Source organism: Telopea speciosissima, chromosome 4, assembly GCF_018873765.1.
Source record: "Telopea speciosissima isolate NSW1024214 ecotype Mountain lineage chromosome 4, Tspe_v1, whole genome shotgun sequence".
NCBI classification, from domain to species: Eukaryota; Viridiplantae; Streptophyta; class Magnoliopsida; order Proteales; family Proteaceae; genus Telopea; species Telopea speciosissima.
In genome coordinates, this window is record NC_057919.1 from 6,170,118 (window position 1) to 6,183,572 (window position 13,455).

Here is a 13,455-nt window from a genome sequence, read left to right on the forward strand (position 1 = left end):
AGATTGAGGACTTTTCTTCCTGGGCCGGGGAAGAATTGCCAAAGTACCCTATGCCCACGTTCTTCCTGTCCGGTTTTCTTCCCCAATGGGATTAGTAGAGGATGAACCGGGTCGATCCATATACGCTGATCCCTCGTCAAAAAGGTGCTATTCGATAAAATCAGAATTGAATCAACCGAATCGGCCGATTTGCATTCCTGTCTATTCCGATCAATTAGAATCAAAATCGACACTGGTTGATTCGATTACTGTCTGAGTTTTGAATTTTAGCTTTTTAAAAGTGACGGATCATCATTATCGTCTCCTATTCCCTACCCAGTACAGTGGTCCAGTTCCTCTCATAGGGGGTGGGAAATGATGACCTATCCCCTTATCCGAACACACTACCTGAGGGAGGTTAAAACGTCATTTTTGCCTCCCTATGAAAAGAATTGGACCACTATACTGGGCAGGGAATAGGTTAGGAAAAAACACTTTACAGTAGACCTTGGTATATTATGATCCTCCCCAAACCCCACAATGGCGGGAGTCTCGTGCCTTAGGTACGCTTATGACTTACTCCAAAGCATAAGCAATACCAATACTAGCATTGTCGAACTCAAAACTAGGATTTAATCCCATCTTCACCAGCACTAGGCAATGGTCCTTGTCTAACTATATGAGATATTTTTGGCATCACTTCCATTATGGGTTGTTTGTTTGATGGGGACCTAGGTGGGGTGGGAAAGTGCTGATGTGGCACTTTAAGAACCTGGGAAGCCCATCGACTCTATCAAATAGGGGGCAAGGGTTTGTATGTCATTTTGCATAAATATTTATGCCGATCTGACCTCATTTAATCTTGGTCGTGTTAGGCTAAGATGTAGTAGCACTTAAGCACTATGAACATATATTCACAAGCTTTAATCATAATCGATGATTTATTTTACAAGAATTTTACACCTCACTCAACCTGCTACCTGTTGTCACAGTTAAATCACAGTCATCATCTTCTTCCTTCTTCTTTGCATAATACTACCGCCTTCAACCCCATTCGTCTAATATGCAAACCCCCCTTCCAAACTCTTCTCTGATTCTTTCACAAGAGCAACAATAACTCAACCTAATCCCAACTTAATGGGGTTGGCTACATGGATCTAAGTAGAGACAAAATATTAAAAATATAAAAGACAAACAACATCAACATAAACTCTAGTGACGTACTGTTTTTTATGCCCAACATTCTGCTCTAGGCCTAAAAAAAGGAGTGACTTACAACAACAATAACATGACAACATCATGGTCCAATTAAATGGGGTCGACCACATGGATCTTTGCTCTCCAATCAGCTATATTTGAAGTGATACCAGGAACAAGGCCTAGGCTTAGCATGTCTCTCTTCACCACTTCTCCTATGGGTATCTTAGGTCTGTCCCTCGCTTTTTTGGTTCCCTCAATTTGAATTAGGTCACTTATCCGAACTGGAGCATCCAAAGTCCTTTGTTGAACATAAACATACCACCTCAAACAACTCTCTTTAAGTTTGTCATATATTAGAGCTACTCCTAAACCAGCTATAATATGATCATTCCTTACTTTATCCTTCACAGTTTTACCACACATCCATCTCAACAACCTCATTTCTACAACACCAAGTTAATCTATATATGACACTTGTTAGTGATGTGGCCATGTTGGACTCATCCAATGCACTCATCCAATGCAACTCAAGTTTATCCCGTAACAGAAGGGATGTGGATAGAGCTTTTAGGGGGCGATTGGGGCGATTTTGCATTAAGCAAAGAGTTGTTGTTCTCTCCACAATGGCTCTATAGACTCCAATAAAACGTGGTTTTGGGAGTTGGAATCTTTATAAAAGCGTTAACGCAAGTGGAGCTTGAAATCACCCAACGAAGAAAATCGTCCAACCCTTTTGGTTGCTATTATGTTATCTTTCTTATGAGATTATTGTGTTGAAGCAAAGGGACTCTTCCTTATTGATTTTATGATCAACAATTTGCCCCCTTCTCAGCCAATGGCACAAATGACATTGAGATTCCAGGGAGAGAATCTCACTCTTGATAAGCTTCCCCAACAATTGCAATACTATTAAGAATGCATGGTGATAAAATCTATGAGTGAATTGCAAATAGTCCAGCCTAGGTTAGCTCAGTCAGCTCCTAGACAGGTGAAATCACTGATACATCAACACCGGTTCCATTCCAGCATCAACCAGCTCTGCCCCAACACCAACCCAAATAGGTTATAGGGGAAGGGTAAATTGAAGCCCAAGAAATATCAAAAGGTTTATGTTGGGAACTGTATATGGTTTTGAGCATCTTCTAATTGTATTTTACTCTTTTTAATCCTTCTCTTAACACATGGGAGCTGGATATTTTCTGGTTCAATACTGCTCTTTATAAAAGTTTCATGGCATTCTCACTTTTGTTTATGTTGGGAACTGTATATGGTTTGGAGCATCTTCATAAACACTGATTCGTCTAAAAACTTTAACAAACTGAGGCTGTGTTTGGTATGCATTCTTGGAATAGATTTTGGATCTAGAACGCATTCTGGACCCCGATTCTTCTTTATTTTTCCCCTTCAGAATATGTTCTAGACCCAGAATCTATTCTTAGAATTCATACCAAACACAGCTTGAGATACCTTATTCATGGGAAGTGCGTTCTCCCCCCCCCCCCCCCCTTCTGTTATAGTTTTGATCAAGTTTGCTTCGTCTCTGTGGACATGATGACCAAAATACACCCATCAGTGATATATCAAGGAAGATACCTCTTTCATAAAGTAAATGTTGAACCCTGCATTCATGCTCCATAGATGTGTGACTCAACCAAAATTGTTGTTTAAGAATTTGGATATAACTCTGTTACTTAGTGTTGTCATGTGTGTGCCAAGCACAGGTGAAATTGCTTCTAAGATTATTGCCAGGCTGAAGCGAAATTTGATTTCTTCATTGAAAAGTGGTCTTATATACTGGCCTGTATGTGATTTTCTCACAATTTAAATTCATTCCTGTTCATCTCTAGGTAAATTTGAAAATCTTCTAGCATGCATATCATGTAGGAATGGTTATTTGAGCTAGGTGGACAATGAAGGGATGACTCAACCGAATCAGTCTGCTAAAGAAATTTTACTCAACTGGATGGTTCTAAATGTCTGATCTGGGGATTTCTTTCTTGACCATTAGTTATAGGTTCCTCGACAAAAAGAGGAATGTAGGTTGATAGTATTCTCAACTGGCTCAAATATCATCAACTAGTGATGCAATGAGTGTGCTCCATGAGCAAGAATGTGGAATTTAGTCCCACATCAATCAGGTAATGTGCAGCTACTGGGCTTATGACCCTGGCAGGGGACTCTTCACCTTAAAACTCGGGCGTTTGAGTTGAAAACCTATAAATGCTATTAAAGTAGATTGGCCCTAACCATGTAGGGCTCATGCCTGGGGAATTACTAAACTAGGAGTAGCATCTAAGCAAGTTTCCTCATTTGTTTTCTGATCAATCATCAAAAACCTAATGTGGATTTTATGGTCCAGTACACCTCAGGTCACACCACTTTAGCAGTAAAGCTGGTACCCAACTCTGTTGCTAAGGCCACCCATGGTCCAGTGTACCTCAGGTCACACCACTTTAGCAGTAAAGCTGGCACCCAACTCTGCTGCTAAGGCCACCCATGGAACTTAGTGTGTGTGTGTGTGTGTGTGTGTGTGTGTGTGTATGCATTGCAGGACTGGGAATGTGTTAGATTGCAGTTTACTAAAGTCGATTCAGAATCTATTGTGTGTTTTTTTGTTGGTATGATTCAGAATCTATTGTTGGGAGAATAGTGTCTTTGTAAGTGTAAATTACATTTGTTCCAAGAAAACTGTAAATTCTGTAAAACCACCATGGAAATAACTGCTATCTTGCTTCGATAGTTGCAGAGAAATCAGGCCCAGTCTAGCAAAGGATTGAAAGGCTGATCATCTCAATCGATCGCTTGTGACGAAAATGAAGGGAAACATATACGGTTCTGAGGTGACAGGTTTCAGAAATCAGGCCCAGTACGCACACGAGGGCACTCAGTAGCTCCTCTATGGCTCCATGTTTAAGGATTCAATCAGGAAAGGCTATGGGCTCCATTTACTGGAAATCCCATTATTATTATTTGAATGGGCACATACTTCTCTGAACAACCCTTACCCTTGTATTCCCATTGTCTGATTACCCACAGAGCTTAAGGTCCCTTCTTGTAATAGACGCATGGTCCGCATCCACCTTGTGCATTGGACAAATTCATGGCAGGCTCACGTACGGCACTTAAAGCCAGCATTTTCCTCTAAATATTCCATTGTCAGATGGATCTCAGATCTGGAAGACTTTTTTTTCTTTCCCATGTGGCCATGTCTCAAGCTTCAACGATCGAACACTGTACCTCTACCGACCTCCCTGCATAGTACAATTAGGGTTTGAGGTTGTGAACTGGTGAAATACTTGCGCATTGGAAGCTAATCTTCAACGCTCGTCACAGTACAGTGAATGGTAAGTCTGCAATCCAATAAACCCAAACTTCATATGACTTGGTTTGTTGCAATCTACCATTCTCAGTTTGTCAAATGGGTATGAAGTTAGGGAGCGCATCATAACCTGATATGTTCAGGGAATTGGGTATCTACCTTAAGCTTTCTGAGGTAGATTTTCATTGTTTCTGTCGGAATAACCATGAAATAACTTAATTAATGTCTGTCTTGTTAATCTAAAGCAAACGAGTTCCTATTCTTTTTGATTTATCAAGTAAGAAATCTGGGTTAAGGGGATTTCAATGGGGAAGATGGAGGGGATAAGATGGCCCCGACAAAAGCTGATAATGAGCAATCGACGTCAGAGTAATAGAGGAGAGGACATGACATCTCTGAGGGGATTTTGTGTTGGGTTCTGGAGCCATTGCCTCTGTAAGTGTATTTAACATAATTCATTGAAGAATAAGACGCATCACTGTTAAGAACATTGACAAGATAAGGTTAGTTCAATGTGAGAATTCAATCAATCAATAATGGATTCAATTCTCCACTGGACAGGAATTTCATGAATGGGTTTGTCGGCCATGGATGGAGGATGGTCTCTGTATAAGAGAGTTAAAAGAGTTGGATTATGGTCCCTTAATCTATCTTAGTATTTTAACTCTGCAATTTAAGAGGATCTAGAGATGTTGAGGTGGTTCAAAGTTGAGTTTTAATACAGTTTTGGTTCAAGACTAGCCAACGTTCCTTGACTAGAAGTTCTAGATGTCCATAACTATCTATAGGTAAAAGGAGTAATGAACTTCTTCCATCATTTCTGTTCTCTGTTTTGATTTTTTTTTTTTCGTTTTTGTTTTTTGGGTGGAGGGGTGGGGGAAGGAATGAAATGACTTCCATGGTTTTTCAGTTTCGTATGGTGGTATGTAGCTCTAAAGAAATTGGATGGATGATTGCAGTAATGAAACACTTTCGGAGTTGGGTGGGGTTGTGTTTTCTTCTTTCAGTGTTTGCATCTGCTTTAGATCAGCTGAAATCCAAGTATCCAATGGACTTAACTCTTTGGACCTGGCATTGAAAGGCATCCCAGAGTCTGCAATCCCTCCCCCTTTCTTTTAACCCAGAGTTTCAAGAACTGGGATCAAATCGACTGAAGCCAATCCCGATTCTTCTTGATCCGACGTGTCTGATGACTCCGATCCTTGCACGGAAAAAATTTAAAGAATATTAAAATCGATTCTAAGGCCGATGTAGCCTAAATTGAAGGTGCCAACTAATGCAACTTGTAAGGTTGTGTTTGTGTTAAGGGTAAAGGAGTGGGTGGAAAAGTTGTGAGCACTTGCAGGGGGGAAAAAAAACACTAGATTTTAGTGAGAAGTAGGTCTTATTCTATCCTATTGACTTGCCAAGTTTCAGTCCAATCAGATTATACCAAGTGTCAAAATAAAACACAGGATAATAGTGTAAAAACAAGAGGGTAGGCCTTGGTGCAATGGTAAAGGTTGTTCCATGTTGATCAAGTGGTCACGGGTTTGAATCTAAAAAACAGCCTCTTTGTGAAAACAGGGGTAAAGCTGCGTACATTATGACCCTTGCAGACCCTGCAATGGCGGGAGCCTTGTGCACTGGGTATGCCCGTTTAATAGTATAAAAACATTTTTTTGGACAATACTTGACCATTGAAAATACAAAGAAAACTGTACAATACAATATGGATCATAAAGGTAACGTTATATTTGATTCTTAGCAAATTGTTGTACTCTTTCCATTCAATGGTTCAGATTTATCTGATTGGTGCGACGTGGCAGAATCTGCCATGTAATGTTAAATGGTTGGGCGGAAAATATGATAGATTGTGAAGATGGACCATGGGAGGGCAATGGCATAAATGACAAACTTACAACTAAAGCAGATTCACAGGTCATTTTGATGGGTCCTACTAAGGGTATATACCAATTCAGTAATCAATAATCCACCTTCTTTGTTGAACTATCTTCGGTCATGTGGGCATTTCCAAATTTGGACTGTAGAGTAGTGTCGAGAGAGAGAGTTATGATCAAATTTCCATGGCTGACATGTCCTATTCTTTCATAAACTTATTGACACCCTTTCTGAACCACACGTTATATTATCCCTATAAGACTAAAACCAAATCACAGGAAAGAAAAGGTAGAAATGGGATGAGGGGTTGTGGTTCTGTGGACAGGAATATTTACCAAGTGGGCATTTTTACAGTTGACTGTCACTCTAGCAAAGATGGAGGAGTAAAACCTGAAGATGATCTTTCAGTTATTGTACACTAATTGGTGATTGTGATTGAGCTTGCTTTACTTGTTTTAGTTCTTTTAGCACCAGTTGTAAAACTTTGATCTTAGCTCACCATTGCCCAAAAAAAAAAAATGCAAAAACAGAAGGATTGCTCTTGGTGTTGCTATATTACAAAACCTCTGAACTGACACTGCAAGTCTGCATCTGTCTACTGCTTGAAGTCTGCTGGTATTTCATCTGACATTATTCAATGGGAACTTGATCAAGGAGGAGTAGCGGCAACAACAACAGCAACAGCATAAGAATATTTCAGCATCTCAGCCATGGTGGAGCCAGATCAGGGGGAAGCTGCACCCACTACTGCTAACATGTCTACCAAGAAGAAAGAGCTTCTCTCCACTGCTATGAAGAGAACTAGTGAATGGTCTCTCTCTCTCTCTCTCCCCCTCATGGTTTCTGTTTCTTTCAGTGAACCATCTTCTTATTTACTTATGAAATGAATAATTGCTGAAAATGAAAACAGAAGAGAGATCTTAAAATGTTATTTTGAATATTGTAAAGTGTGAACTTGAATCATCTTCATATGTTATTTTGAATTTAACAGGATTTTCTCCCAAGAGATCCCAAGTGATTTCACAATTCATGCAGGTGGAGCATCTTTCTCATTGCACAAGGTAGCCCATTTGATTTTTGTTCTGCTTTCTATTACAATTATGAATAAAATCAGAATCAATCTTAGTGTCTATGGTCAAAGACTGCGTTCCTTAGACTAAGTATTACATTTTACTATATATACATGCTTCCTTACTTGAGATCAAAGTTCAGCAATAGAATAAACCATCTTTCATTGAATTGTGAATCTAGATCATGGTTTGAATCCAATCTAATACCTTATAACTTTAATTGCAGTTCCCGTTGGTCTCAAAGTGTGGATACATACGAAAAATAGTCTCAGAAGCTAGTGATGCTGATGTCTCTGCCATTGAGATCCCTGATGTTCCAGGTGGGGCAGAAGCTTTCGAACTGGCAGCCAAATTCTGTTATGGTATAAACTTTGAGATAAGTACAGAGAACATTGCCATGCTCAGATGCGTGGCAGAGTACCTTGAGATGACGGAGGACTACGTGGTTGGGAACCTAGTGGGTAGAACAGAGGACTACTTGAATGAAGTGACACTGCATAGCCTTGCAGGGGCCATCTCTGTTTTGCATCAATCTGAAAACCTCCTTCCTATGGCGGAGAAGGTAAAATTGATCCCCCGATGCATAGACGCTGTGGCTTATATAGCCTGCAAGGATAGCCCATTCAGTCTTTCGGGTAGGACTGAAAATAGACTTGATAGTGTTAATTCTTCATCTACAGCTCACTCTAAAACCATTGTAGATTGGTGGGCTGAAGACTTAACTGTTCTCAGGATTGATATTTTTCAACGGGTTCTCATCGCAATGTTAGCAAGAGGCTTCAAAAAGTACGCACTTGGTCCAATACTCATGCTATACGCACAGAAATCTCTCCGAGGTTTGGTGAGAAATCACTTTAAAGACTTGAACTGCTTCTTTTGATATGTCTGTGTATCTAATTCCAAAGCTTGGTGCAGGAAATATTTGGAAAGGGCAGAAAGAAAATTGAGCCAAATCAGGAACATGAAAAGAGGGTCATTCTGGAGACAATTGTGAGTCATTTGCCTAGGGAGAAGAATGCAATCTCTGTTAGCTTTCTCTCCATGCTGTTACGTGCAGCAATATATCTTGAGACAACAGTTGCTTGCAGGCTTGATTTGGAGAGAAGGATGGGCCTGCAACTCGGTCAAGCAGTGCTGGATGATCTCTTGATACCATCTTTCTCCTTCACTGGGGATACATTGTTTGATGTTGACACTGTGCGGCAGATCATGATGAATTACCTAGAATATGGAATGGATAGCACCCACTCATGTTATAATGTGGATGATGAATATGTCTCCCCTCCTCCCAGTGACATGGAGCGGGTTGGAAAGTTAATGGAGAGCTACCTAGCTGAAATAGCTTCAGATCGCAACGTATCTGTTTCAAGGTTCATTAGTCTTGCAGAGTTGATTCCAGAACAAGCAAGAATAACAGAAGATGGCATGTATAGAGCTATAGATATCTACTTGAAGGTGCATTCTCTTGTGTGAATTTCATTCGTTTTTGCACACAAATTATTTCTTTTCATAAGCTTTTAAGTTATTGGAACCATATTATCTAACGTAATGCTCCCTATATGGTAACGCAACTTACCTTTTCGACAACACTAGTTTCTCTTCTCCCAATTTTCTTGGAGGATATTTATTTCCTTATTACTCCCTAGGCTTTTGCTATAGTGTCAGCATAAGTTTTTTGGCTATACCACACATGTTGTTCCCATGTCAGTAGGTCTTAAAAAATATATATGTTTTTGGTGCAACAGTAGTTCTTGAAAATATAAGATCAATTTATAGGGTGGAAGTTGTTCTGATCAGATTTTTTCACAAATATGCAGACTCATCCTGCTTTGAGTGAAATGGAGAGAAAGAAGGTTTGCAGCTTGATGGACTGCCAGAAGTTGTCACGGGAGGCCTGTGCTCATGTGGCTCAGAATGATCGGCTCCCTGTTCAGACTGTGGTTCAAGTTCTATACTACGAGCAACAACGCCTTCGAGATGTCATGGATGGCAGCGGCATGGATGGAGAATCTCATATTCTGCCCCAGAAATTAAATTTGTACTCCTCATCAGATTACCATTCAGTGCATGACGAGCTCTCAAGATTAAGGAGAGAAAACGAGGACCTGAAAATAGAGCTGGTGAAGATGCAAATGCGGTTAAAAGAACTTGAGAAATCGGCAACAAGTACTCCACCAAGGGTCCCTCCATCATCTAATAAGCCCCCATTGCCTCGAAAGTCATTTATTAACTCTATGTCGAAAAAACTTGGGCGACTGTCTACCTTTGTGCAGATGGATGGAGTCAAGCCTTCTGATTCCAAAGGTCAGACAAAGCCCAGCAGAGATCGACGACATTCCATATCCTAAGACATCTATCTATCTAATATGCATTATGTATGAGAATACTGTTGCTGTCACTTATCTATCAGGGCTTGATTGAGGATTAGTTTTCTGTTTCTTGTACTTCAGTTAAGGAATTATTTTGTAAATAATTTTATCACTCCATGTCGTCCAACTCTCAAGAAATTCCCAATTGTTGTACAGAAAGGAGAGGGAAAAAACCTCTTTGTTATTTGGATTTTGGACTGCTTTCTGTATATGTATTTGAAATCGGAAAGTTCTGGGATCCATGGTATTGAACTACTGCAATGAAAATCGCTGAATTTTTTAAGTGAGATCAACCAATTCGTAAATAATAGAGCAGCAAAATCTATTTGATTACTCCACCATGGTTCTCTGTGTGCTAATCTGTCCAAGAGGTTGATGTAATGGGAAAGACAGGGAAAATTTAATCAGATCATTATTCTATCTTTTGAGCAGCGAGACAGATTCACTACTTCTCACTTCTCTGCAATTAATACTGGCAAACCATCTATCTGGATACAACATAAACCAGTTCATTGCTTATTATCTTCTTTTTTTCAAATGAATCAGATTAATGTTATTGTAAAATTCTATATCTGCACAGCAACAACCAGATGCAACAATTCTGGCTGCTTGAGAGATTTTGATGGGGGTCCAAAGCAATTAAACATACTAGTTTATAAATCCTCAACACAAATAAGGAGGTCATGGAAAGACATACAAAGAGCCGAAACAATGTTGTTTCTCTTCAGATACAGGATTAATTTTCCTTTTAGAAACACTATCTTGAAGTACATACACTTTAAGTCAGTTGATTTTGTTAAGTATTTTATGGGCCTTAGCTAATGATACACCCACTTGAACTCAATTTCAATATGGTTTTGAGTTTTAGCTCACTAAAATGCTAGCCTTGTTTAAATACTCCCATCACCCATTACACTAAAAACTAAACAGAAATTTTCATGCAAACAGCAATCACAAATAGTCACTCAGAACCAGTCAAACCTATGGACACCAACCAAGAAGGACTTAAGTCATGTTCATACTGAAAAGGGGGAAAAGCCAAGGAGGCCGGTTTAGTTTCTCCTGCCTCACTTGTTCTTCAACATTGTAAGTGTTCTTTGTTCCCCTTAAGAAACTTGGATGCATGTCAGGCACTTGGATGAGTCCCCATTCATTGCCTATTAATTCTTCACTTGTATCCATCCTCTTATATGCCCCTGTTCTTGTCCTTCTCATATGGCTGGATTCAGTAGAGGAAGAAGAGAAACTTGGTGCTGAATCTGAAGTTAGAGGTGTTTCATCTTTCTTCCTTCGGCTGTAACTTGTGGGGCCTAATGTCAGCTCGATATCGCTCTCAACCTCGATCTCTAACATTCTGTCTCCACCTTCCTCTGCAATATACTCTTCAGCAGGTCGTTCCAGGTCAAGTTTCCATGGCTTCTGCAGCTTCTTTTTTTCTTTATATGTACTACTAACCTGACTCAAACTAAACTCATCAAGGTTCCATCTCTTTGTACCACATCCATTTGACTCACTGCTCTTCATGTTGTTCATTAACATCTTCTGAATTCGATACAAACGATGAAGTTCATATACCTGCATGATCATAATAGAAGCTTAGAATCCCTGACTAGTAAGTGGACCACTAGGAGAAAAGGGAGAAAGAAGGGACTTCCATTCGGAATACCATACCTGCTCTTTGAATGTTTCTTCATGCTTTAGTATAGCCATCCTCATGGATTCCTTATCAAATGGTTTCAAAATCCTCTCCATCAGAACTGCCAACAAATATTCCTTCTTTTTCTGGTCGTGTCTTACCACGAGAAGAATCAGATAACTCTTAACTTGTTTATCTCCAGCCTATTAAAATTCAGATATGCATGTTGATTGTTCCTCAGCTGCGATTGTATATCTCTTTTTGCGCCTATACCTGCATCATGATGGTTGACAATCTGAGCTTAACAGCAAATTTTAAACATATCTTGAAAGGCCAGGCAAGGAAATAGCTTGGTAAGTAGAATTGGTTGTGGCTACTTTCGCTCTTCAAATTGAGCAGGATTATTTAGACTCCTGAAGACTACTATAACTAATAATTTTCAGATAATTTTCAACATTAACAGGGTACAGCTCCTTGGTCAAAGATATCCTTAATGAAAATCTAGATGTCTTCTACTGTTTAATCCTTTACTACACTCAACATTATACAAGGTCAGATTCAGAATCAAATAGAAGGGTTTTGATTTCAATTTTTCTAAAAAAATGAGATTCAATTGTAAAATCTTACTAGGCATAAACGAATTAATGTTTCTCCACCATCTCCTGTTTCTGGTTTTATAGACCTTTATTATGAAATAGTTACCCTCTTTTCATCTATATCTGGCAGAAAACTAGTAACTCTATCCATTTACTAGAATCCTCTGGTTGGTTTTCATTGCCTACTGATAGACTCATGCTCTGTGTTCCTGCCAATTACTGGTAATAGAGTTCACAACATGAGATCCAGAAAGCTTTAATGATTTCACAAGATGTTAGTGAAAACTTCAAAATCACAGAATTGGGAACTTAAAGTATTGAATCCAAACAGGAGCAAGCAAGCAGGTAACTGTAGAATCAGCACAAAACTTATTGGAACCTTGAATTTCTGATGGGTTTTTCAGAGATCAAAGCAGAGCTATATTCTCATGAACTGGGTCATTAAGAACAAGTTTCTGTGGATCTCTAAAGCAGCTGCAAAAGATATTTGAATACATAAGATAGCAGCAACAAACTATACCTGCTCTTGATCTCTCTACTGAGAAAAGAAAATATCAAAGGCAGGGAAGGAAAAGAAATCTGTTTGTCTCCACTCACCTTTGGAATCTCATGAGCAGAGAAGATCAACAGCTTTGGTACTATGATGAGGAGGAAGAAGAATAAGAAGTTGTTTCCAACTGTTTCAAGGGAAAGTTTACACCAACTTCAAGTCACAGCTTCTCTTTTCCTTTGATAAAACACAACCTCCTCCTCTTAAGGCCTTCACAGATGACATTCTTTATTAAGTATATACTTGTAAACATTTTAAATATAATAAAATCTAAAAAAGAATTTAAGATTCTCTCTTTCACTGACAGACCAAAATATTATTGTATTTTGGGTATGAGGCATGCCAAACAAATCCCAGAGCCTCACCAATGTGATGCAAGATATGTGAAAGAGATGCTTGAGACAAGTCCAGCAGAAGAGAAATATTAAATTGAATGCAATAAATACCTCCTTATATATATAATATATGGTTTTTGTTCAGAATTGCAGAACCTTACACTGCTCTAGATAATCATCAAAGGGACAGCTTAGCCTGCTTAGATGCATCACATGCACCCAAGAGTTATAGATATAACTATTGACAGTTGTCTTTTTAATATATAATGATTTATGCACATAATACATACATTAATATTAAGAGAGAGAGAGAGAGAGAATGACATTCTGACTCATTGATCTTGACCGTACACTAACTGGGTATCTGGGAATGGTTCAAAAATGGAGTAAATGAGGGATCTTATATCTTATTATTCTTTCTTTTTTCCTAGGTCATCAAAGGATCATATTACCAAATAGTGCAAAAACTAGACCTTTTAATTGATCTTATTATAGTGATGAATGTGAAGAAAAACTGGGT

General features: G+C 39.0%; 2 protein-coding genes across 2 annotated transcripts; one reads left to right on the top strand and one right to left on the bottom strand.

Annotated features, from left to right (window-relative positions):
• The first annotated feature begins 6,576 nt into the window (after window positions 1-6,576).
• Window positions 6,577-10,156, top strand: LOC122658519 (BTB/POZ domain-containing protein SR1IP1-like). The gene is made up of 5 exons (XM_043853514.1): window positions 6,577-7,190; window positions 7,371-7,440; window positions 7,676-8,290; window positions 8,365-8,904; window positions 9,267-10,156. The coding sequence occupies exons 1-5, from the start codon at window positions 7,090-7,092 to the stop codon at window positions 9,795-9,797; spliced, it is 1,857 nt and encodes a 618-aa protein (XP_043709449.1). The 5' UTR covers window positions 6,577-7,089; the 3' UTR covers window positions 9,798-10,156.
• A 502-nt stretch (window positions 10,157-10,658) lies between these two features.
• On the bottom strand, window positions 10,659-13,089 carry LOC122658520. The gene is made up of 4 exons (XM_043853515.1): window positions 12,648-13,089; window positions 11,640-11,727; window positions 11,490-11,600; window positions 10,659-11,393 (listed from the first exon to the last, which is right to left on the bottom strand). Exons 3-4 carry the CDS (start codon window positions 11,568-11,570, stop codon window positions 10,824-10,826), a joined length of 651 nt encoding a protein of 216 aa, XP_043709450.1. The 5' UTR covers window positions 11,571-11,600; window positions 11,640-11,727; window positions 12,648-13,089; the 3' UTR covers window positions 10,659-10,823.
• Window positions 13,090-13,455: the final 366 nt, after the last annotated feature.

Bases quoted from the DNA above. Each gene is read 5' to 3' on its own strand.
- LOC122658520 (XM_043853515.1), bottom strand. From the start codon at position 11,570: ATGGAGAGGATTTTGAAACCATTTGATAAGGAATCCATGAGGATGGCT. The intron at 11,394-11,489 runs GTATGGTATTCC...ATGATCATGCAG, and splicing joins AAGAAACATTCAAAGAGCAG to GTATATGAACTTCATCGTTT.
- LOC122658519 (XM_043853514.1), top strand. From the start codon at position 7,090: ATGGTGGAGCCAGATCAGGGGGAAGCTGCACCCACTACTGCTAACATG. The intron at 7,191-7,370 runs GTCTCTCTCTCT...TGAATTTAACAG, and splicing joins ATGAAGAGAACTAGTGAATG to GATTTTCTCCCAAGAGATCC. The intron at 7,441-7,675 runs GTAGCCCATTTG...CTTTAATTGCAG, and splicing joins CATCTTTCTCATTGCACAAG to TTCCCGTTGGTCTCAAAGTG.